Source organism: Mobula birostris, chromosome 13 (genome assembly GCF_030028105.1).
Source record: "Mobula birostris isolate sMobBir1 chromosome 13, sMobBir1.hap1, whole genome shotgun sequence".
Classification (NCBI taxonomy): Eukaryota; Metazoa; Chordata; class Chondrichthyes; order Myliobatiformes; family Myliobatidae; genus Mobula; species Mobula birostris.
The window spans coordinates 8,505,988-8,533,002 of NC_092382.1; the positions used below are offsets into that span (position 1 = coordinate 8,505,988).

At 44.9% G+C, this 27,015-nt stretch overlaps 1 protein-coding gene across 1 annotated transcript; it reads left to right on the top strand.

Annotated features, from left to right (window-relative positions):
* Positions 1-15,061: 15,061 nt before the first annotated feature.
* Positions 15,062-20,021, top strand: LOC140208335 (uncharacterized). The gene is made up of 2 exons (XM_072276931.1): positions 15,062-16,882; positions 17,135-20,021. The coding sequence occupies exons 1-2, from the start codon at positions 15,788-15,790 to the stop codon at positions 18,182-18,184; spliced, it is 2,145 nt and encodes a 714-aa protein (XP_072133032.1). The 5' UTR covers positions 15,062-15,787; the 3' UTR covers positions 18,185-20,021.
* The last annotated feature ends 6,994 nt before the right edge of the window (positions 20,022-27,015 follow it).

Below are 27,015 nucleotides of genomic sequence, written 5' to 3' on the forward strand. Positions count from 1 at the left end.
GATGATAAAAGTCGAATATGCCATGTGAAACCAGAAAATATCCTGCAGTATCCTGCAACAGTTTAATTCAACCTTACACAAGTACAGGCAAACATCTTTCACCAAAATCTTGCTTTAACATGCAAAACATTCTATACAATATTATACAGTAAATACAACCCTAATCGAGTTTTGGAGTCTCTTATGACCAATCTATTACTAGAGATGGGGCAATACCTGGTACCCGTCGGATCTAATATTACAGGGTAATAGGGATGGTCATTCCGAACACACACACCGCATGAAAATCAGTAAGTAAGAAACACCAGAAGTATGCTGACTTGAAATAGGAAAATGAAAGGCTGTGGTACATGAACATTGTCCCATTTGTGATTTACACGACTGGCATCATTCTAAAGTCACCACACAACAGCATTAAACAATGCGACCCGCACGACAATATCTATGTAAATCTCCAGACAGCCACAATACGCAGCACCATCAGAATCGGCCGAAAGTTCCAAGCGATTGAGAAATCAGTGGGCTTCTCCGTGTACATGTCCATACCGCAATTTTTATCAGATTGAGCTGAGATAGAAAATAAAAATAATAATAAATATGCGATTCTACCTGAGTGAATGCAGAGGAGAGTCAACACGCAATTTGATCGGATGGAAATTTATTAAAAATCAGGAAGTGAGATGACATCATTTTCTTTGAAGCAGACTAGGCATCGGAGGTTTCCGTGAAAATTTTGGCAATTATGCATGAGTTCTGTGGTGTTAAACATACCCCCGCAACATCTTTGTCTAATGCGACGGACAAGTGCGAGCTTTACTGTAAGTTCGTGCAGTCTGTTGACTTTTTTTTCCATTTCATTCTTATGCAAGAGACCGAAGTGACTAATGAGTTGCATTTTTGCCTGTTTGGTCTTGAATGTCCCCAGAGCCTGTCTCGCTTTATCATGACCGAAAAGGGTCTGGCGGTGACGAGCGCGGAAATATGGTGGAAAACTAAACATTAAAGGTAGGATGAGTTTAATAATTGGTAGCAGTGGAGGTGGCGGGGTGCGAGTGTCGGAGAGTCTGTTCCTGTGCTGCGTCTCTCTCTCGGGCTCGAAACCAGATTTACTCTCCCCGCTGCCACCTTCTCCGATGATCATTGGTTCTGCAGAGTCAAGATCGGAAACATTGCGAATCCCTCCGAGAAGAGATTAGATATGTTGTTTGTTAATTTGTTGAATAATTGACGTGAGCGGATATTTCGCTGTGCTAATGGACTGCTCTCTGAACTTGGACTGAGTTACCCCACAAATAAATGTGTTTGTACAACAGCTTAACATCATCGGCATGTCTCCGGAGTGTTGAAAAGTGTATTCAGAATCGTTGTAGTCATTCCGATCCAACCCGGCGATGGTGTAATAAAGGAATTCGGCAACACTCACCGACCACAGGATGATGAAGCTGCCGGAGATGGTGAGAAGTAAGATCACAGACCTCCTCCTGCTCTCCATCTCCGGGTCACTGCGGTTCTCCGCCTTGCTCTGACCCCTCAGCCCCTTACGGACGCGACTAGTCACTAAAATGTGTCTGACTGTCAGAGCGTTAAACAGGAGTATTAACACGAATGGGAGTAACGGCGTTAGGACGGTAGAAAGCCGGTCATATCCCACCCACTCGGGATCCGTACAGTAGCCCGGTATTTCAGTACAGTCCCGGGGTATAATGTCGACTACTTTCACAGGACGATATATAAAGAAGAAGGGCACATTATTAAAACAGAACAGAACGCCGGTTGTTGTCAGAACCACAGCCGCAGTTTTCCCGGTGCAATACTTTATTTTCCACTTCTGGCAACAAATGGCGACAAACAGGTCAAACGTGAAGCTGACGGTGAACCAGACAGAACAGTCTGTGGCTGCCTCTCCCAGGGCAGCGATCACACTGCACACGGGGGTGATGTCCAGGAAAGTCCCGGGGAGGTAATAATAACAGACCCGCCACAATATCACCGCAAACACGATGGTCAGTAGATCCGCCCCTGCCGTGGCCATCAGGTAGCGAGTGGTGCGGGTGGAGAGGCCGCACTTTCCCTGGGACAGGATCACCATCGCCACTAAATTCACTGGGAAACAACCGAGAGCGCGAGTGAATTACTGTCTGTCCACTCCGTGGGTCTCGGGACAGGGAGATGCTGGAAACGGAGAGCAGCTCATTCCCGGAGGTTTGAAACGGGGAAGGCGGCGATCGCCGGCGCCTCAAAGGTGCCAATACCGGGAGAAACGTTACGGTCCGGGGCGCTGACTGCACGGCGGGCAGGGTTCGGGAAGGAGACCGGGAACGCTTTGGAAAATCAGTGTAAATCTCTGTCCATCAGGTTTCCGACTGATGTGCAAAGCCGAGAAAGCCTCGGCAACTTTCTCAGCCACAGTGATTCCCGCGGTCCCGTCACATCTGTTCACAATGTCCGGTGCCGCTCAGCCCCGCTGTCTCCGACTTTGTCCATGGATAGTTTCTAAAGCTCGTTGCAGATTTACTTCCCCCGTTCGCAGGCATCGATCTCCTCATTGGCCTCCGCCCACACGGGCCCGGCTCGGCTCGCTTATTTTAAAATCCGCAGCTACTCTTCGTCGCGGTTCCTTCACACTCTGTCAGGGGTTCGGATCAGAAAGTTCCCATGTTGGTTTTATTTAATATTCTCCCTGACCAGCTCCGAATTACTGCGACGTTACTCTAAATGCTCCGGTGCTGGTTGTCCCGGAGCGGAGTGTCGCCGCTAACTTACCCCGTCTGACGTGTATCGGACCCCGCTGTGTCGGCTCTGAACTCCCTCTTCACCACATCGATATGGAAACAAACCCCGGGAAACAAAAACGCACAGCCACTCTCATTTAATTTTTCCAAACCCCCGTAACTCTCGGGTTCTAATATACAGTTGGTGTCATTTTCAGGATATAAATATACATTTTTTGTCAATAAAAGACTCCGGAATGTTGATTTGGTCCCTCAACCAAATTGTTGACACAGTTTGGGAACAACGGGGCTCCGAGCACTGGTTCCTATAATACCGACTGGGACATCCTGCAGGCCCAAGAAGAGTCTGATTATTCCTTGTATCTAACACACACAGACACCAGGAACAGCATCAGTTCACTCGGCCACTCTAGCACGTCCTGTCATTCAATAAGATCAGGGCCCCAAACACCACTCCCTTCCCCACTTTGCCCGGACCATCGGCCCCGCTTGCAGGGCAACAGTCTGCCGGTGTTTGCCCCCCAATGTGGTGAATCCCTCTGCTCGCCACCACCGTGGGCTCAGACATTTCCACAGATGAGCCCCTCCTGTCCCCACCGGGACAAACATCCTGTCCGCCCCCTCTCTCACCATCTTCATCCTTTCAATAGCCCGCCCCCTCCCTCCCCGGGGAACCGGCATCAAACCGACGGGCCGAGCGGTCTCCTCCTACCTCTCAGCGATACATCAGACTCCGGCCGCAGGAGACGCTTCACAAACGCCCCCACCTTCGCTCGGAGGAAAGAGGAAATGAATCAGAAAGCGGACATTTACTTTGGGATTTGTTCCGCTTTTACTGGGAGGTCACTTCGGCAAGGAGTCAGGTCGGCGGGGTAACGCCCCCTCGGCTGGTCCGCCTCCACTATTGGGCGTAAACAGTGATTGACATTGCCTTGGGCCAATGACTATAGCGCAGCGGCGGTGAGGGGTCTCGTGGTCGGTAGAACCATAGAAAACTACAGCACAGAAACAGGCCATTTGGCCCTTCTCGGCTCCGCCGAACCATTTTTCTGCCTAGTCCCACTGACCTGCACCCCGACCATATCCCTCCGTACACCTTCCACCCATGTACCTGTCCAAGTTTTTCTTAAATGTTAAAAGTGAGCCCGCATTTACCACGTCATCTGCCAGCTCATTCCACACTCCCAACACTCTCTGTGTGAAGAAGCCTCTCCCCCCCCCCACAAAATGTTCCATATATAACCATATAACTATTACAGCACGGAAACAGGCTATCTCGGCCCTTCTAGTCCGTGCCAAACTCTTAACCTATCCTAGTCCCACCGACCTGCACTCAGCCTATAACCCTCCATTCCTTTCCTGTCCATATATCTATCCAATTTAACTTTAAACGACAACATCGAACCTGCCTCGACCTCTTCTGCTGGAAGCTCGTTCCACACAGCCACCACTCTCTGAGTAAAGAAGTTCCCCCTCGTCTTACCCCTAAACTTTTGTCCTCTAGCTCTCAACCCATGTCCTCTTGTTTGAATCTTCCCCACTCTCAATGAAAAAAGTCTAACCACGTCAACTCTATCAATCCCCCTCATAATTTTAAACACCTCTATCAAGACCCCCTCAACCTTCTACGCTCCGAAGAATAAAGACCCAACTTGTTCAACCTTTCTCTGTAACTTAGGACATGAAAACCAGGCAAAATTTTAGTAAACCTCCTCTGTACTCTCTCAATTTTATTGACATCTTTCCTATAATTCGGTGACCAGAACTGTACACAATACTCCAGATTTAGCCTTACCAATGCCTTATACAAATTGAACATCACATCCCAACTCCTATACTCAATGCTCTGATTAATAAAGGCCAGCAAACCAAAAGCTTTCTTCACCACCCTATCCACATGACATTCCATCTTCAGGAAACTACGCACCAATATTCCTGGATTCCTCTGTTCTACAGCATTCTTCAATGCCCTACCATTTACCATGTATGTCCTGTTTTGATTAGTTCTACCAAAATGTAGTACCTCACATTTTTCTGCATTAAACTCCATCTGCCATCTTTCAGCCCACTCTTCTAACTGTCCTAAATCTATCTGCAAGCATTGAAAACATACCTCATCATCCACAACTCCACCTATCTTAGTATCATCTGCATACTTACTAATCCAATTTACCACCCCACCATCCAGATCATTAATATATATGACAAACAACATTAGACCCAGTACAGATCCCTGAGGCACACCACCAGTCACGGGCCTCCAACCTGACAAACAGTTATCCACCACTACTCTCTGGCGTCTCCCATCCAGCCACTGCTGAATCCATTTTACTACTTCCATATTAATGCCTAACAATTGAACCTTCCTAGCTAACCTTCCACGTGGAACTTTGTCAAAGGCCTCACTGAAGTCCATATAGACAACATCCACCATTTTACCCTTGTCAATTTTCTTAGTAACCTCATCAAAAAATTCAATAAGGTTTGTCAAACATGACCTTCCACGCACAAATCCATATTAACTGTTCCTAATCAGACCGTCTATCCAGATAATTATATATACCATCTCTAAGAATACTTTCCATCAATTTACCCACCACTGACGTCAAACTCACAGGCCGATAATTGCCAGGTTTACTCTTAGAACTTGAGAAACTCAGTTACAGAGAAAGGTTGAATAGGTTAGGACTTTATTCCCTGGAGCGTAGAAGAATGAGGGGAGATTTGATAGAGGTATATAAAATTATGATGGGTATAGATAGAGTGAATGCAAGCAGGCTTTTTCCACCGAGGCAAGGGGAGAAAACAACCAGAGGACATGGGTTAAGGGTGAGGGGGGAAAAGTTTAAAGGGAACATTGGGGGGGCTTCTTCACACAGAGAGTGGTGGGAGTATGGAATGAGCTGCCAGACGAGGTGGTAAATGCGGGTTCTTTTTTTAACATTTAAGAATAAATTGGAGAGATACATGGATGGGAGGTGTATGGAGGGGTATGGTCCGTGTGCAGGTCAGTGGGACTAGGCAGAAAATAGTTCGGCACAGCCAAGAAAGGCCAAATGGCCTGTTTCTGTACTGTAGTTTCTATGGTTCTATGGTTTTCTATGGTAACCCTTTTTAAACAATGGAACCACATTTAAACTTTTTAAACTTTTCCCCCTTCACCCTTAACCCATGTTCTCTGGGGTTTTTTTCCCTCCTCCAGCCTCAGTGGAAAAAGCCTGCTTGAATTCACTCTATCTATACCCACCATAATTTTATATACCTCTATCAAATCTCCCCTCATTCTTCTACACTCCAGGGAATAAAGTCCTCACCTATTCAATCTTTCTCTGTAACTCAGTTTCTCAAGTCCAGGCAACATGCTCTGCACTCTCTCAACTTTATTAATATCCTTCCTGTGATTTGGTAACCAAAACTGTACACAATACTCCAAATTCGGCCTCACCAATGCCTTATACAACCTCATCATAACATTCCAAGTCTTAAACTCAATACTTTGATATACAAGGGCGAATGTAGCAAAAACTCTCTTTACGACCCTATCTACCTGTGTCGCCACTTTTAGGGAATTTCTATCTGTATTCCCAGATCCTTCTGTTCTACTGCACTCCTCAGTGCCCTACCACTTACCTTGCATGTTCTACCTTGGTTAGTCCTTCCAAAGTGCAATACCTCACACTTATCTGCATTAAACTCCATCTGCCATTTTTCAGCCCATTTTTCCAGCTGGTCCAAATCCCTCTGCAAGCTTTGAAAACCTTCCTCACTGTCCACTACACTTCCAATCCTTGTATCATCAACAAATTTGCTGATCCAATTTACCACATTATCATCCAGATCATTGATATAGATGACAAATAACAATGGACCCAGCACTGATCCCTGTGGCACACCACTAGTCACAGGCCTCCACTCAGAGAAACAATCCTCTACTACGACTCTTTGGCTTCTTCCGTTGAGCCAATGTCTAATCCAAATTACCACCTCTCCATGTATACCGAGCGACTGAATTTTCCTAACTAACCTCCCATGTGGGACCTTGTCAACGGCCTTACTGAAGTCCTTGTGGACAGCATCCACTGCCTTCCCTTCATCCACTTTCCTGGTAGCCTCCTTGAAAAACTCCAATAGATTGGTCAAACATGACCTACCACACTCAAAGCCACGGTGACTCTACCTAATAAGTCCCTGTTTAACTAAATGCTTGTCGATTCTGTCTCTTAGTACTCCCTCCAATAACTTACCTACTTACCGGCCTATAATTTCCCAGATTACTTTTTGATCTTTTTTTAAACAACGGAACAAAATAAGCCATTCTCCAATCCTCTGGCACCTCACCCGTAGACACCGACATTTTAAATATATCTGCCAGGGCCCCTGCAATTTCAACACTAGTCTCCTTCAAGGTCCGAGGGAACACCCTGTCAGGTCCTGGGGATTTATCCACTTTAATTTGCCTCAAGATAGCAAGCACTTCCTCCTTTTCAATCTGTACAGTTTCCATGATCTCACTACTGATTTCCCTGAATTCCATAGACTTCATGCCAGTTTCCTTAGTAAATACAGATGCAAAAAAATACATTTAAGATCTCTCCCATTTCTTTTGGTTCCGCACATAGCCAACCACTCTGATATTCAAGAGGACCAATTTTATCCCTTACAATCCTTTTACTCTGAATATACCTGTAAAAACTCTTCGGATTATCCTTCACTTTGATTGCCAAGGCAACCTCATGTCTTCTTTTAGCCCTGTTGATTTCCTTTTTAAGTATTTTCTTGCACTTTTTATACTCCACAAGCACCTTATTTACTTCCTGTTTCCTATATATACATAGAATAGTACAGCACAGTACAGGCCCTTCGGCGGACGGAACACATCACTTGTGACCACCTTTCAGGGACCCAAACAGTCCTTCCTGGTGAGGCAACACTTCACTTTTGAGTCTGTTGGGGTCATCTATTGAATCCGGTGCTCCCGGTGAGGCCTCCTCTACATCGATGAAACCCGACGCAGATTGGGGGACCGCTTCATCGAGTACCTCCGCTCCGTCCGCCACAACAGACAGGATCTCCCGGTAGTCACCCACTTCAACTCTGCTTCCATTCCCATTCAGATATGTCCATACACGGCCTCCTCTACTGCTACAATGAGGCTAAACTCAGGTTGGAGGAGCAGCACTTCATATACCGTCTAGGTAGTCTCCAGCCCCTTGGTTTGAACATAGAATTCTCCAACTTCCGGTAATTCCCTCCCCCTCCCTTCCTCTATCCCTATGTAACTCTGCCTCTCCCCCAGCTGCCTATCACCTCCGTCATGGTTCCGTCTCCTTCTACTACCCATTGTTTTCCTGCCCATCACCTCCCTGCTTCCCCTCCCCCACCCCTTTGTCTTTCAAATTCCTGGTTTTTCAACTGAACCTACCAGCCTTCTACTACCAACCCTCCTCCATCTTCTTTATAGGGCCTCTGTCCCTTCCCTCGTCAGTCCTGATAAAGGGTTCCGGCCCAAGACGTCAATTCATCGTTTCAACGGATGCTGCCCAACCTGCTGAGTTCCTCCAGCATGTTGTGAGTGTCAGTAGGATCTTTATTCTTTTTAAGAATTAGAGAAATAGAAGCTTCATAAAACGATTGTGGTAATTTACCTAATCTGATTGATTCTTTGAATATTCTAGACAACCAAGGAGAGAGAATAGTGGAAAATTTAAATTTTATTATTTGAAATTTTAATTTTAATTTTTATCCGATATTTATATCGTTGATTAAATTGTTATATTATACCCCTGTAGCTTCGGTTTGTACTAATAATCAAAGATCTCCCTTTCATCGTCTATCTCGGGGTACTAGGCAAGGATGCTCTCTAGTCCATTATGATTTAATATTGCCCTTGAACCTTTAGCAATTGGTATCCGAGACTCGCCCAACATTTTTGGTATTACCCGCGAAAATGAAATACATAAATTATCATTATATGCAGATGAGTTGTTATTATATATCTCTAATCCGGAGAAATCAATTCCTGTTATTTTATCTTTGTTGGCTCAATTTAGTAACTTTTCTGGTTATAAATTGAACCTTAATAAGAGTGAACTATTTCCCCTAAGTAAGCAGGTTCCTATTTATGGATGTTTGCCATTTAAATTGGTTATTGACTCTTTTATATATTTAGGGGTTAAAATCACAAAAAGGCATGAAGATTTATTTAAAGTTTTTTTTTACCTTTAATTAATCAGATTAAACTTTTGTTTACTAACTGATCAGTCGGATCAATGCTATCAAGATGATTATTTTGCCTAAATTTTTATATGTATTTCAATTGGTACCAATTTTTATTCCAAAATCTTTCTTTGATAATATTCATTCAAAAATTTCCTCATATATATGGTAGAACAAAAACCCACCAATGGGAATAGCACAGGTCCTGAATCCTCTGTTGACAGCGGTGGGGTAGGGTCTGGTCACGTGATTAGTAGCCCAGCCGTTAAACTGATAAAGCTCGAGCTTTCCAGCGCCTGGGTGACGTAAGACATGTGAGAGCAGATGTGCTTGAAATGGGGGAGATGCATTTGAGAGCAGAGTTGCTAGTGGCGGAAGGGTAGCCCCTCTCACTCCATCCTCCCACTGCCCCACTAGGAATAGGGTTCCCCTGGTCCTCACCTACCACCCCACCAGCCTCCGGGTCCAGCATATTATAATCCGTAACTTCCGCCACCTCCAACGGGATCCCACCACTAAGCACATCTTTCCCTCCCCCCCCTCTCTCTGCTTTCCACAGGGATCGCTCCCTACACGACTCCCTTGACCATTCGTCCCCCCCCATCCCCACTGATCTCCCTCCTGGCACTTATCCGTGTAAGCAGAACAAGTGCTACACATGCCCTTACACTTCCTCCCTTACCACTATTCAGGGCACCAGACAGTCCTTCCAGGTGAGGCGACACTTCACCTGTGAGTCGGCTGGGGTGATATACTGCGTCCGGTGCTCCCGGTGTGGCCTTTTATATATTGGCGAGACCCGATGCAGACTGGGAGACCGCTTTGCTGAACACCTACTCTCTGTCCGCCAGCGAAAGCAGGATCTCTCAGTGGCCACCCATTTTAATTCCACATCCCATTCCCATTCTGACATGTCCATCCATGGCCTCCTCTACTGTAAAGATGAAGCCACACTCAGGTTGGAGGAACAACACCTTATATTCCGTCTGGGCAGCCTCCAACCTGAGGGCATGAACATCGACTTCTCTAACTTCCGCTAATGCCCCACCTCCCCCTCGTACCCCATCCGTTTTTTTATTTTTATACACACATTCTTTCTCTCACTCTCCTTTTTCTTCCTCTGTCCCTCTGACTATACCCCTTGCCCATCCCTTCCCCCCACGCTTGTCTTTCTCCCCAGATCTCCTGTCCCATGATCCTCTCATATCCCCTGTGCCAATCACCTATCCAGCTCTTGGCTCCATCCCTCCCCCCCCCCCCCGCTGTCTTCTCCTATCATTTTGGATCTCCCCCTCCCCCTCTCACTTTCAAATCCATTACTCACTCTTCCTTCAGTTAGTCCTGACGAAGGGTCTCGGCCCGAAACGTCGACTGTACCTCTTCCTAGAGATTCTGCCTGGCCTGCTGCGTTTACCAGCAACTTTGATGTGTGTTGCTTGAATTTCCAGCATCTGCAGATTTCCTCGTGTGTGCATTTTTTTTTAGTTTAGTTGATTAATTCTGTTTAGATTAGTTTTTTTGGGGTTTTTTTTTCCTTTTTTCATGTTTTTTTAGATTTTTTCTTTGTTTTATATGATTCATTTGTATCCTATACGATTGGGAGTTTTATTATTTAAGTATTATCTGGCTTTATAATCACATGCTAATTACAACAATATATTCCCAATAACTTTGTACTACTATTATGTTATGTTTATTTTTATGAAACTAATAAAAAGATTGAAAAGGAAAGAAAGGAAATGGAACTGATGCTTGCTGAAACCTTTCATGGCGCCGTAATTCCCCATAACTCCCTGCGCCCAAAACTTCGCCGTCGTCGAAGCACAGCTCAAATGCGCAGGCGTCAGTATTGTGACGTTGCCGAATATCACGCATGCGCGCAGTACACGGAAGGCCTCAGCAGCCCGATAGCAGGTAAGAACGAGTCTCCAGGGTGCTGGACAAAGGTGAGGGTTGGGGTGCGGGGGGAGACATGGAAAGGGGAGAGCGGAGGGGGAGGGACAATTGTTGTGACTCCGGACACCATGACCCGCAATCCCGGGACAGTCCTGCTCTCTTCCCTCTCTCTCAGCCCCACCATCCGTACACGGGCCCCGGGGAGCTTCCGGCTGATGAGGGAATGGGAACCGATGGGTCTCTCAGACAGAGCTGAGCTCCAGCTGTCTAAATGCAAGGATCGGGAACTCGGAGAAAGGGAACAAAATCTTTTACATCAGCTGTTGAGAAAATCACCTTTGTTCTGCCTCCAATCACAAACAAGAGAAAATCTTCAGAGAGGGCACAGTTTTAAGGTGCTTGGAAGCAGGTACGAAGGAGATGTCGGGGTGTTGTGTTCTTTATACGTACCGTGGGTTACTAATAACAAACCATATTCTGCAGAATTGAACTTGTATTTAACAGCAGCAAAACCATGTTTTACACTGTCATGCTTCTCGATCATCATTTCTGCTCATGTTGGGAACTCTGTCCAGTCACGTCCTGACACGTGATATCACCACAAGGGGTAAGTTTTTTACACAGAGTGGTGAGTGCGTGGAATGGGCTGCCGGCCACAGTGATTAAGCTGGATACAATACGGTCTTTTAAGAGGCTCCTTGATAGGTACATGGCACGTAGAAAAATACAGGGCTATGGGGAACTCTAGGGAATTTCTAAAGTAAGTAATGTCTGGCACAGCATTGTGGGCCGAAGGGCCTGTATTGTGCTGTATAAATGGGGAAGTCACTTACCCATGACCTCTGGTTGTCATCCCACCCAACATCAGTGGTAAAAGCTGCTTGCATTTACCCCATCGATACCCTCATAATTTTGCCTACTTCCAACAAAGCCTTTTTTAGGTGGATAAGATGATGAGGGGTATTGATCGTGTGGATAGCCAGAGGCTTTTCCCAGGGCTGAAATGGCTAACGTGAGGGGCATAGTTTTAAGCTGCTTGGAAATAGATACCGAGGGGATGTCAGGGGTAAGTTTTTTTACACAGAGAGTGGTGGGTGTGTGGAATGCACTGCCAGCAGTGGTGGTCGAGGCAGATACAATAGGGTCTGTTAACAGCCTCTTAGATAGGTACATGGAGCTTAGAAACATAGAGGTCTATGTGCTAGGGAAATTCTAGGCAGTTTCTAGAGTAAATTTCATGGTTGGCACAACACTGTGGGCTGAATGGCCTGGAATATGCTGTAGGTTTCCATGTTCTATGTTGAACGGCGAAATAACTTTGCCTATCCTACAATCCTCTGATAACTCTCCCTTCACTAAGGATGATTTAATTATCTCTGCTGGGGCCCAACGATTTCTGCACTTGCCTCCCATGGGGTCCGAGGGAGCACCTTGTCATGCCCTGGAGATTTATCCACCCTCTTCTTTAATCTGTGCAGGGTCCATGATTTTAATGCCGCTTTTCCACACTCTCATTGACACTGTCTCCATCTGAGTAAATAGGGATGAAAAGAATATTTAAGATCTCCACCATCTACTTTGGTTCCAGACATGGATTGCCATTCCGGTCTTCCAGAGGACCAACTTAGTGCCTTGCAATCCTTTTGCTTTTAATCTATCTCCAGAATCCCTGAGGATTATCTTTCATCTTTTCTGTGAGGGCAATCTCATGCCTTCTTTTAGCCATCCTGATTTACTTCTTATGTGTTCTCTTGCATTTCTTCTACTCCACAAGAACCTACCTGCCTATCCCTGTTCTGCAACTCCATTTTGTGCTTCACCAGGGTCTCGATATCTCTTGAAAACCAAGGTTCCATACAGTTTCTATCCTTACCTTTTATTCTGACAAGCACATACCCGCTTTGTACTTTCAAAATTTCGCTTTGAAGGCCTCAATTTACCAAGCTCACCTTTGCCATAAAGCAGCCTGTCCCAGGCCACAGTTGCCAGACCCTAGTGTATTAATTCCAGGTGTTGATCCGTGCCCTGAACACATCCGCCTTTCCTACGCTGCTCCTTGTATTGAAATATACAGGGCTCAGCATATTCACTGCACCATGCTCAACTTTTTCATTCCTGACTTTGTCTGAGGTCTGAACAACAAATGTCACTGCAAACCCTGCACTATCTGTTCTGTTATTCAGGCTCCCATTCCCCCTGCAACTTTAGTTTAACACCCCCCCCCAACCCCACCCCACACCATGCAGCTCTATCACCCCTTTGGCTTTCATCTCCCAGATCAATAAAAAGGAGGTGCATACCAGGTACAGGCAGATCAGAACAAATGGGTAATTATGAAATACAGGGAATTCAAGTGAACACTTATGAAAGACAAAGAAGGCATGAGGTTGCCCCAGCAGACAAGGTGGAGGAGAATCCTCATGGATTCTGCAGATATGTTCAGTGTGAAAAGATTGCAAGGGAAAAAATTAATCCTCTGCAAGATCAGAATGGTAATCCATATGAGGAGACAAAATAGATGTGAGAGATATTTTTTGCTCAGGAGATGAACGCAGAGTCTATAGAAGTGAGGCAAAGCAGCATCAAATTCCTAGATCCTGTACAGATTACAGAGGTGGAATATGAGAGGTGGATCAAGAAGGTTCAGTCACTCAGCATTCAAGATGAGATAGTAAATTGGATGAGACACTGTCTTTGGGAGAAGCCACTGTGTGGTAGCAGATGGTTGCCTCTCTGACTGGAGGCCTGTGACTAGTGGTGTGCCACAGGGATCAGTGCTGGATCTGTTGTTGTTTGTCATCTATATCAGTAATCTGGATGATAGTGTGGTTAATTGGATCAGCAAATTTGTAGCTGACACCAAGATTGGTGGTGTAGTGAACAATGAGGAAGACTATCATGGCTGCTGTGCGATCTGGACCAACTGGGAAAATGGTTTGAGAAATGGAAAATGGAATTTAATGCAGACAAGTGTGAGGTGTTGCACTTTGGTATGACCTACCAAGGGAGGTCTTTCACAGTGACTGGTAGAGCACTGAGGAGTGTTGTAGAAGAAAGGGATGTGGGAATATAAGTCCTCAATTCACTGATGTTGGGGGAGTCCAGAACCAGAGGCCACAATTTGAGAATAAGGGGTAGGTCATTTCGAATGGAGTTGAGGAAAAACTTTTTCACCCAGAGAGTTGTGAATCTGTGGAATGTTCTGCCTCAGAAGGCAGTGGAGGCCAATTCTCTGAATGCTTTTAAGAAGGAGTTGGAGAGATCTCTTAATGATAGCAGAGTGAAGGGATATGGGGAGAAGGCAGGAATGGGGTACTGATTGTGGATGATCAGCCATGATCACAGTGAATGGCAGTACCAGCTCGAAGGGCCAAATGGCCTACTCCTGCACCGATTGTCTATTGAAAATGGTGTCATAGATGTGATGGAAAGAAAGATTTTGGCCCATTGGCCTTCATGAACCAAAGTACTGACAACAATAGATAGATGTTATCTTGACTTGTGGAAGACATTGGTGAGGCCTAATTTGGAGTATTGTGTACAGTTTTGGTCACCTACCTACATGAAGGTTGTAAAAGAGGTTGAAAGAGTTCAGAGAAAATTCACAAGGATGTTGCCAGGTCTGGAGGACTTGGGTTATTAGGAAAGATTGAACAAGTCCGGACTTTATTCCTTGGAACATAAAAGATTGAGGGGAGATTTGATGGAGGTATACCACTATTATGAGGGGTATAGATAGGGTAAATGCAAGCTGGCTTTTACCACTGAGATGGGGTGGGACGACAATCAGAGGCCATGGGTTAAGGGTAGAAGGTGAAACGTTAAGGGGAACATGAGGGGAAACTTCTTCACACAGATGGTCATCCAGGTGTGGAATGAGCAGCCAGCACAAGTGGTGCATGCGAGCTCAATTTCAACATTTAAGAGGTTTGCATAGGTACCTGGATGGTAGGGGTATGGGAGTGGGCAGATTAAATAGTTCAGCACAAACCAGATGGCCCAAAGGGCCTGTTTCTGTATTGTAATTTTCGATGACTGTGACAAGAACCTGAAATAATACAAAAATTCCCTCTAAGTTCTTTTAACAGCTGTGCAGACCAACCATTCATCTCAGCAGGAATTTTGTATATGGTGTTAAAACTGTGGCACTTTTAAGTTAATAATGCATAAAAGAAAATCCCAGGTGCATGACAAGAAAGACAATTTGTCTGATACTCTTTCAGTTACTGTGGGGCCAGGCACCCATGCTGCTCAGCAGGAACAGGGAATAATACAAATGGAGAGAGGCAAACTGAGCCAGGTCACAGATTGGAGATGGCAGAAATGCCCCATTCTTATAGAGACAGGAAGAGCATCAAGGAATTGATGGCCATTCCAGATACCAGCACTGTGCCCAGTCAGAAGATGATTTCTCTCTCCAACTTGGGTTGAACCTCATTGCAACAGTGTGATACCAGATCAAACCTTGAGAACTCAAGTAATCTCATCTGAAATTTGGTCCTAACCCAATGATGGATTTTGTAAATCTTTTTACAGGTTAAAAACGAGATGGAATTTAGCTCCGAGGATTTTAAACCCAGTAAGCCAGTTTTGCTGTCTCTGTCCAGATGTTTGAGAAGTGGAGCAAGGATTTCAATCAACCATCCTTCCAGCTCAGACTGTGGGGAGGGATTCACTTGGTCATCTGACCGACTGGCTCGACCGTCATTTTACACAGGGGAAAGGCCGTTCACCTGCTCAGACAGTGGGAGTGGATTCACTCGGTTATCTCAATTGAAGGTACATCAGCAAGTTCACACTGGACAAGGCCATTCATCTGATCTGTGTGCGAGAAGGGATTCAGTCGGTCATCCCACCTGTGGACACACCAGGCAATTCACACTGGGCAGAGGCTGGTCATCTGCTGAACTTGTGGGGAAGGATTCACTCGGTCATCTGACCTAATGGCTCACCAGCGAGTTCACACCGGGGAGAAGCCATTCACCTGCTCAGTCTGTGGGAAGAGATTCACTCAGTCATCCAACCTACTGGCACATCAGCGAGTTCACACTGGGGAGAAGCCGTTCACCTGCTCAGTCTGTGGGAAGAGATTCACTAATTCATCCACCCTACAGAGACATCAGCGAGTTCACACTGGCGAGAAGCCATTGACCTGCTCAGTCTGTGGGAAGAGATTCGCTGATCAATCCACCCTACAGAAACATCAGCGAGTTCACACTGGGGAGAAGCCGTTCACCTGCTCAGAATGTGGGAAGAGATTCACTGAGTCATCCAGCGTACAGAGACATCAGCGAGTCCACACTGGGGAGAAGCCATTCACCTGCTCAGTCTGTGGGAAGAGATTCACTGAGTCATCCAACCTACGGAGTCACCAGCGAGTTCACACTGGGGAGAAGCCATTCACCTGCTCAGTCTGTGGGAAGAGATTCACTAATTCATCCACCCTACAGAGACATCAGCGAGTTCACACTGGCGAGAAGCCATTCACCTGTTCAGTCTGTGGGAAGAGATTCACTGATAAATCCACCCTACAGAAACATCAGCGAGTTCACACTGGGGAGAAGCCATTCACATGCTCAGAATGTGGGAAGAGATTCACTGAGTCATCCAGCCTACAGAGACATCAGCGAGTCCACACTGGGGAGAAGCCGTTCACCTGCTCAGTCTGTGGGAAGAGATTCACTAATTCATCCAGCCGACAGAATCATCAGCGAATTCACACTGGGGAGAAGCCGTTCACCTGCTCAGAATGTGGGAAGGGATTCACTCAGTCATCCAACCTACAGAGTCATCAGCGAGTTCACACTGGGGAGAAGCCGTTCACCTGCTCATTCTGTAGGAAGGGATTCACTAATTCATCCAGCCTACAGAATCATCAGCGAGTTCACACTGGGGAGAAGCCGTTCACCTGCTCAGTCTGTGGGAAGAGATTCACTCAGTCATCCAGCCTACTGAGTCATCAGCGAGTTCACACTGGAGAGAAGCCGTTCACCTGCTTAGAATGTGGGAAAGGATTCACTCAGTCATCCAAACTGCTGGCACACCAGTCAGTTCACACTGGGGAGTGGCCGTTCACCTGCTCAGACTGTGGGAAGGGATTCACTTGCTCATCTAAGCTAATGGCTCACCAGCGAGTTCACACTGGAGAGATGCTGTTCACCTGCTCAGTCTCTGAGAAGAGATTCACTGAGTCATCCAACCTAGTGGCACATCAGCGAGTTCACACTGGGGAGAAGCCGTTCACCTGCTCAGTCTGTGGGAAGAGATTCACTCAGTCATCCACCCTACAGAGTCATCAGCGAGTTCACACTGGAGAGAAGCCATTCACCTGCTCAGTCTGTGGGAAGAGATTCACTCACTCATCCACCCTACAGAATCATCAGCGAGTTCACACTGGGGAGAAACCATTCACCTGCTTAGTCTGTGGGAAAAGATTCACTCAGTCATCCACCCTACAGAATCATCAGCGAGTTCACACTGGGGAGAGGCCATTCACCTGCTCAGTCTGTGGGAAGAGATTCACTCAGTCATCCAACCTACAGATTCATCAGCGAGTTCACACTGGGGAGAAGCCGTTCACCAGCTCAGAATGTGAGAAAGGATTCACTCAGTCATCCACCCTACAGAATCATCAGCGAGTTCACACTGGGGAGAGGCCATTCACCTGCTCAGTCTGTGGGAAGAGATTCACTCAGTCATCCAGCCTACAGAGACATCAGCGAGTCCACACTGGGGAGAAGCCATTCACCTGCTCAGTATGTGGGAAGAGATTCACTTGCTCATCTAAGCTAATGGCTCACCAGCGAGTTCACACTGGAGAGATGCTGTTCACCTGCTCAGTCTCTGAGAAGAGATTCACTGAGTCATCCAACCTAGTGGCACATCAGCGAGTTCACACTGGGGAGAAGCCGTTCACCTGCTCAGTCTGTGGGAAGAGATTCACTCAGTCATCCACCCTACAGAGTCATCAGCGAGTTCACACTGGAGAGAAGCCGTTCACCTGCTCAGTCTGTGGGAAGAGATTCACTCACTCATCCACCCTACAGAATCATCAGCGAGTTCACACTGGGGAGAAGCCATTCACCTGCTTAGTCTGTGGGAAAAGATTCACTCAGTCATCCACCCTACAGAATCATCAGCGAGTTCACACTGGGGAGAGGCCATTCACCTGCTCAGTCTGTGGGAAGAGATTCACTCAGTCATCCAACCTACAGAGTCATCAGCGAGTTCACACTGGGGAGAAGCCATTCACCAGCTCAGAATGTGGGAAAGGATTCACTCAGTCATCCCACCTACTGGCACACCAGTCAGTTCACAATGAGGAGTGGCTGTTGTTGTGAATCTGTAGATTTCGTTTGTTGTGGACTGTCATTTTGAGAGAGAGAGAGAGATTAAGAATGGTAATCAGTCTGACTTGCATCTTGTTTACATCGCTCACAGCTTGTTTAGTTTTAACCAAGGACACAGATACTCAGTCAGACAGAGATGAAGGAGGAAAAATGGAAGGTTCGAAACAAGGGAACTACTGGCCAAGGGTCACTGTTTCGAACTTTCCTCTGCCCATAAGGGTGGGTTAATTATCGATTCAGCATACATTGAATGTGTGATTGTCATCTCGTTTGATCCATAGGAGTGGATCTGATTTGGGGTATCCTGTGAAGACCACTTATGTGTTAACCCTTGCCTGGGTGTGGTGTGGAAATTCACTTGAAGACGATACCTCTTGTGACAAGTCACTTTTGGTGATAATTTGTATGTGGATTTGGAACAATGACGGATAAAATCTACAGCGACTGTTCCCTCGTTTTACCACCATGGATGCTGTGGAGTTCAACGTTATTGCCTTCTTTCGACATTTACCCTGGATTACAAATATCTCTCTCTCCTCAACTATTCTGTGGTTGTACTGAACTTTCATAGTTTACCATCTCAAGACTCCAAGCCCTGTTTCCCCTGAGCTCAATAGTTTGGGAGTTATATTTACCCACATATATACATATAACACTGTTAACTTTTGTTTATCTTGCTTAAGTTACGATATTGTTAGTAGGTACTAATAAAGATAGTGGATTTAACATCAAAAACAGACTCTAGGTGTAGTCTATTGCTGCTGACTCATTTCTATAGTGTTACAGGGTCAAAATTGGGGCCTGCATCCGATATAGGAAAAGATTTGGAGGTGTATTAATTAGTTATCGGTTTCATTGGAGTAATCCCTTTTGATTTATTTGTGTATGGAAAATCAGCAGCAATGGATGTTGATTGATGTCTGGAAGTGCCAACCTCTGAGGCGTTAGAGGACACCAGAAGGATTGAGTTGCTGAGTATTGCTGAAAGGTTAAAACTTGTGAAGGTGAAATCGACAATGAGGAGGTCACAGATGCAGAGGAAAATAGCTGAGTATTATGTATCTGAGGGTGTGTTTAAAGTGCAGGAGTTGGAGGTGTTTCCTGAAAGTAAACCTAGTGAGCTAGAGCTCCCGCACAAGTTAGAAAAAATAAAGATAGAGGCTGTGGAAAGGCAGAGACAGGTTGAGACTAAAGACGCAGAAAAACAGAGAGGAAGCAGAAAGACAGAGGCTGTTCGAGCTGGAAAAGGTAGAGAGATTGCAGCAAAGGGGTCTAGTGTTAGACTCTGGTGATAAGTTTGAGGCCAGTCGGGAAGTTAAATTAGTGCCTCCATTTGACGAGGCAGAGGTTGATAAATACTTTCAGCATCTTGAGAAGTTTGCTCAGGGTTTAAAATGGCCAAAAGAGGTTTGCCCTATTCTCTTACCAAGTGTAATTAAGGGGAAGGCTCAGCTAGCCTATTCTGCTTTGACAGTTGATGAAGCAGCTGATTATGACATAGTGAAACAGGCTGTGCTCAAAGCTTATGAGTTGGTCCCAGAAGCATACAGGCAAAAGTTTAGAAATTTGAGGAAATCTATGAACCGGACTTATATGGAATGTGCTTATGAGAAGTTTGTGTGTTTTGACCGCTGGTGCAGACATAACAATGTAAATGATGATTTTAACAGCTTGAAAGAGTTGGTTTTAATTGAAGAATTCAAAATGTGTGTCCCTGATGACATAAAGATGTATTTAAGTGAAAAGGATGCTGCCACTTTGCAGGAGTCTGCTAGATTAGCAGATGTGTTTGCTTTAACTCATAAGGTTAAGTGTACCCAGAATAAGAGCTTCCAAAAGAGTAGCAGGGATAACCAGGGTAAACCAGAAATTAAAGCTGGGACTAGTGACGAGACTAAGGATGAAGGGAAGCAGTTGAAGGAGAAATATTCTGGTCTGCCTTGTTACTATTGTAAGAAAGCTGGTCATATGGTGGCTAATTATTCTGTCCTGAAGAAGAAAAAGGAAAAGGAGGCAGTCCCACATGCCTGTGATCAGTATGTTGAAGCACCTATAAACCCACAGGGTTCTGAACATTCTGCTGAGGCTCAGTTAAGGACTGAGAGGTCTGACTGAGTTAAGTAGGGATTCCATCATTTTATGTCAGATGGGTTTGTATTAGTAATGGAAGGGTCAACCCCGGTACCAGTGAACATTCTTCGAGATACTGGGGCTTCTCAGTCACTTATATTAGACAGCCTTCTAAAGTTTAGTGGTGAGACTAACATTGGTGAGGTAAATCTTATTAAAGGCATTGGGGGCAGCATTGTTTCTGTGCCATTGCACAAGGTAACTTTACAGTCAGGGTTTGTTTCAGGACCTGTTAGGATCGGATTATGCTCCAGTTTACCGGTGGAAGCTGTTACTTTGCTGTCAGGGAATGACCTGGCAGATGGTAAAGTTGTTCCTGCAGTGCAGTTGACAACTAAGCCAACCACTGACGACCCACAGATGGATTTTAATATTTATCACAGTAACTCGAAGTATGGCTAAAATGTCTGCCAATGCAGACGGTTCTGTGCAGCATGATTCTGATACCCATGATAGCCAAAATCAGGTTGACCAGGATTCAGGTTATGATGACTTGTCAGGGACCTTTCAGCCTTCATTGTTTCAACAGGATTCAGGTAGTAAGTCTGATGAGAAAAATTTATCCCTGTCTCGGAAGGTGTTTATAACAGAACAGAACCAAGACCCTGAGATTGAAGCTTTATAAGAAACATCTCTCTCAGATGATGAGATTAAGAAAATGTCAGTAGGGTATTATCTTCAGGAGGGAGTGTTAATGAGGAAGTGGAGGCCACCTGCTATACCTGCGAGTGAGAAATGGGCAATTGTTCACCAAGTTGTAGTTCCTAAAGTTCATAGGACTGAAATTTAAACTTTGGCTCACAGTATGCCCTCCGGTGGCCATTTTGGAGAGAATAAAACTGTAAACAGGATTATGAAAGAAGTTTACTGGCCGAATTTGAGGAAAGATGTTTTGACCTTTTGCAGAACCTGTCACACTTGTCAAGTTGTGGGTAAACCTAATCAGGTCACCCCAGTGGCCGCACTCTGGCCTATACCTGCATTTGGTAAACCCTTTTCCAAAGTTATAGTGGATTGTGTTGGCCCATTGCCAAAGACTAAAGCTGTCCATCAGTATTTACTAACTATTATGTGTACTGCATCCAGATTCCCAGAGGCAATACCTCTCAGAAATATTAAAGCTAAAACTGTGACGAAGGCTCTTAAGTTTTTTTTTACTTTATTTGGTTTGCCTAAAGAAATCCAGTCTGATCAAGGAAGTAATTTTACATCTGGATTATTCCAGCAGGTATTTTATGAACTGGGAGCTAAACAAATTGCATCGTCTGTGTAGCATCTGGAATCACAAGGGGCTTTAGAAAGATTTCATTCTACTGTCAAAAAATGATTAAGGCATACTGTGTTGAAAATAGAAAAAATTGGGATGAAGGAATACATTTGCTTTTGTTCACCGTAAAGGCTGATTTATACTTGTGCGTTCGAGATACGCCATATCCTACACCATAGGCCTGATTTAATTTTTGCGTAGCGAGCATGCATAGTTGTGTCTGCATTGCTCTGCACTTCACCACCAAAACGCAAGTTGGCGCTGGGGTTTCTCTGACACTGTTGAGCTTCTTTGTGAGAGACATGGACGACGAGATGCATTTCAAATATTTTCCCATGTTGGCAGGTAGATTTGATGATCTGGTTCATTGTCTCCAACCATTTATTTTGCATCAGTGTACAGACATGGCAGAGAAAAGCAACTAGAAATGCAATGCTACCAAGCAGACCAATCACAGTTGTTGCGGTCTGCATCGCCGCGACGCGTGAGTTACTTTTTTGAGGAGTTGCACGTTACCCTGCAGCGTAGGGTGCAGCGTGGGTATGGCGTAGGGTACGTGGTGCCTATGGCGTACACTTGACGCACAAGTATAAATCAGGCTTAAGAGAGTCGGTACAAGAATCATTGGGCTTTAGTCCATTTGAACTTGTATTTGGTCATAGAGTGAAGGGACCTTTGACCTTGTTAAAGGAACAGTGAATTGATGGGGATGTACATGTTAACTTGTTAGACTATGTTTTGAAGTTCAAAAATAAACTATACCAAGCCTGTCGTCTAGCGAGACAAAACTTAAAGATTTCTCAAAACAAAATGAAGTGTTGGTTTGATAAGCGGACCAAAACAAAAGAAAATACTAGGTGGGGGATAATGTGCTTGCCTTATCTCCAATGTTGACAAGTCCACTTCAAGCAAAATTCAATGGACTGTATGAAATAGTCTCTCAAATTAATGATGTGAATTATGTTATTAAAACACATGACTGACGTAAACTAACACAGGTGGTACACATCAATATGATAAAGCCTTATTCTGGCAAGCAGGCACCATCGGTGAGTGTTGTCAAACATATAAATCTGACAACCCTGAGAATGAAACAATTGACTCGCGTGAGAGTTTTCACAAGCTAAACATGGTCCCAGTTAGGCTAATGAACTCGGTTGTTCTCGAAAACACTGACAACAAGTTGGCTCATCTGCAGCCAAAGCAACAACAACAGCTGAAGGAATTAATTCTGAAGTTTAAAGGTTTATTTCCTGGTGCTCCCAAGCAAACCATGGTCGCAGTACATGATGTAGATATAGGTCAAGCCAAACTGATTAAGCAACACCCATATCACATGAACGTAGAAAAGTGTAAAGTGGCTGAGCAAGAAATTGAATATATGCTGAAAATGGTATTATTAGGCCTTCAACATCAGATTGGAGCTTACCCTGCGTTATTGTGCTCAAACCTGATGGTAGTGTTAGATTTTGCACTGATTATAGGAAGGTAAATGCAGTAACAAAAACAGATGCCTATCCTATCCCTAGGGTGGATGATTGCATCGATAAGGTTGGAAAAGGTAATTTCTTACAAAGATTGATCTGTTAAAAGGGTATTGGTGTGTTCCATTGATGGACTGAGGTAGAGAAATTTCTGCATTTGTGACACCTTCTGGGTTGTATGAATACAATGTTTCACCATTTGGAATGAAATATGCTCCAGGAACATTCCAGAGAATGATTGATTCTGTAATTCAAGGGTTAGGACACACAGATGCCAATATTGATGACTTAGTCACAGGGAGTGACACTTGGGAAGAGCATATCTCTGTAGTAGAAAAGCTGTTTGACAGGCTCTCCAGGGCCAACCTTACAGTTGACTTAGCTAAGAGTGAATTTGGCCATGCCACTGTGATCTGTCTTGGCTGTGTTGTAGGTCAAGGCAAGTTGGCTCCTGTGCGAGCAAAATCCAGGCAATTTCTGAAGTTCCTGTTCCGACTGTGTGATGAAGGCCCGTCACTGATTACAGATGTTTCATGGTACACTCGGTAAAACACTCAAAGTGTCATCCACACACATTATTCCCTCTGTTATTGTGGTGAGTGCACATGTCACAATAAATCAACAGTCACAATTTTACACTCATCCCCAGCTGTAATAGGTATGAAAAAAAGAAACACACTATGTCACAGTTTTATTATCTCAGGTGAATTTATTCATATTCATCTTTCCAATAAGTGTTTTGCCGAAGTGTCATGATAATCTGACGTCTCTCTCCTCCACAGTCACTGGGTCTGAAACAGAGCTGCTGCATAGAGCTGTCTTATATAGAGGCAGCAGCAACCTGCACAGGTGTGCCGATGGTGGAGGATACCATCTTTACCTGGGACAAGGGTTATGTTACCTAATTACTCATCTTGTGGTAAAGTTTTGGGGTTTATTTAAGTTATTTAACCGGGAAATGGTGAATCCTATGATGAAGTATATGTGTTTATTGTGAGAACTGGTGGTAGAGTTTCAGATTGTGTGAAATGGAAGATAATTGAGTCAATTAGCTTCAGGTTGGTCTAGGGGGATTGGCTTAGTTGTTGTAAGCCTTGGGTTACCAAGGCTTTGGGTTCTTTTTTTGTTTAGTCTGAGGGTGGCTGTTAACTGGACAGGTGACAATTGCAAGCTGTATATATATATAGTTTTTTTTTTAAATTTCTTGTTTTCATGTGGACATCCAAGTTTTTGTTTTTCCACTCTTTTTGTAAATAAAAGCACCACAATCTATTTTTGCCACTCAAACCATCTTGTTATTTTTCTTAGACAGTTGACCCACAGTTTTTGTGACAGACTGGTAAGAAGGCTCTTGAAAGGTTTCTGGGAATGGTTGGATATTATCGTAAGTTCTGTAAGAACTTTGCTGATATCGCTCTTCCTCTGACTAATCTCCTGAAGAAGGGTGAAAAGTTTGTTTAGACCGAGCCTTGTCAGGAAGCATTTGATCGATTGAAAGTTATTATTTAGGATTAGGCCAATCAATGTAGTGTCGTCAGGAAATTTAATGAACAGATTGGTGCTGTGGGTGGCGACACAAGTCATGGGTGCACAGAGAGTAAAGGAGGGGGCCAAGGAGACAACCCTGTGGGGCATGTGTTCTGAGGGTAAGGGAGACAGAGGTGAGGGAGCCCACTCTTACCACCTGCCGGTGATCTGACAGCAAGTCCAGGATCCAGCTACACAAGGCAGGGTGAAGGCCGAGGTCTCTGAGCTTCTTGTCAATACTTCACGCTTTCATATGGCTAAAGCTCTGCCCATGACTGCAAGGAACTGCAGAGAACTTTGGTCTCATCTGGGAACATCATAGAAACAAGCCTCCCCTCTATGGACTCTTTCTACACGTCCCCTGCATTGGAAAAGCAGGCTGTGTACTCAAAGATGCTGCAAACCCAATCCCCCATCGCGGAATAGATACAAAAGCCTTAAAACGCGTACCACCAGGCTCATGGATAGCTTCCTGTTTGCGATTGTAAGCCAAATTAATGGTCTCCGGTCCAATAAAATGGACTCAACCTCACAATGTAACTCGACGTGACCCTGCCCCATATGTCTATCTGCACTGCACTTTCTCTGCAGCCATAATGCTTTGTTACAGTTATTGTTTTGTCGTATATCAGCTGTTGTAATGTATCGATCTGTGTGGATGGTAGGTCAGGCAAGATTTTCACTGTAGCTCAGTACGTGATAAGAATAAACAAATTCCCCCTTTTAATTTTGTGGAAATATTAGACAGACTGAGCTTCTGCTTTGGAACCACAAAGGGAAACTTAACACAACTGAGGAACACAAATAAATAGAAAAGGCTTCAATCTCGCATTACGATCTGCGGTAACCGGGATCAGGTGACCGGTGATGTGTCTCCCAGACCAATTATCAGAATCAGGTTTAATAGCAGCGGCAGATGTCATGTAATTTGTTGTCTCTGCGGCAGCAATAGAACCTAATTCATAACAATAGATTTTAAAAATTGTGATTTAAAATAAGAATATACATATTAAATAGTTAAATTATATAAGTAGTACAAAACAAAAAATTTAAAAATGTAATACTGTAAACTATTTTAATTGTGTGGAACTATTTGACTGAATGGGTTGTTGCTTTGGAAATTCTGGAGTGAAGCTGAACTAAACTGTACTAAAGTATAACTAAACTTATGAAAAGCTCAGATAAATACAAAAGGCTAAGTTCTCACATAAATGGGTCATATAGCCAGAAACATTGGCTGCTCTTCAGCAGGTAAAAACAGTGGAATGAGGCCTAATCCCAGGCCTCAGTCCAGTGGTTATGGTTTGAGGCCTAGGACGAGGTGAGAGAAAGCATTTGGCACGGACTAGAAGGGCCAAGATGGCCTGTTTCTGTGCTGTAATTGTTATGTGGTTATATGGAAACATGCTGAAAATATTGCAGAATAAATCATTGTCCACCCACAACGAGAGGACGTGATAGATCCGGATCTCACTGCCTTTTCTGAACGGGCGAAAGATGAAGCTACACGTACACTCCAGCAGTGACTGGCAGATGCTGCAGATTTGTGGAAAAACATGAACAGGAAACAGGATCACGTGATGGGTGGAGGGTCTCCCATCTGATCCGGTGACTCTGCTCCTCGCCCCTCACACGCTGCCCGACCCATCTGCCGCATTTCCCACATTATTCCATATTTACACCAGATACATTTTTACTTCTTCCCTCCATATCTTCCCTGTCCCTTTCCCTCCACCCCAAGGTCACAGAGTCACGGGCTCGCTTCCCATCCTGGTCCAACACACAATTCAGACCCAAAACGGAAATGTGCAGGTTTCATTTAAATCCGTCCATGTTTGTAAACACTCATTTCTATTCACATTCCTCCAGCCTCACTGGACAGGAACACTGAAACATCAAGTGAGAAACAGCAGGAGGTGGCCATTCATCTCCTCTAACCATCAACAAGATGATGGCTGCTCTCCCATCTCAGCCACATGTTTCTGCACGATCATTATTTCTTCCATCCCTCTGGTCTCCACACATCTGTCGGCCTTTGTTTTATGTGAGGACGATCACTGAGTCTTCACCGCCCTCTGTGGTGGGGATTTACAGACATTCACCACCCTCGGAGTGGAAATGTTTCCCCTCATCTCAGTCCTGGACAGTCCACCCCCTTTTTCAGAGACTGGGATCCCTGGTTCAGCCGGTAATGATGTTGTGCATTTCAATGTGTTCACCCCTCAGTCCTCGATTGAAAGGGTTATCACATTTGATCTTTCTTCATATGGTGACCCCACCACTCCAGGGATCAGTCTGGTGAATCTTCATTGCACTCTCTATAACAAATACTCTCTAACCTCTTTGTTAATCCTCTATGGAATTAATTTCCATCTCCTGCAGCCCCGTGTTGCCCCAACCACTCACCTCCCACC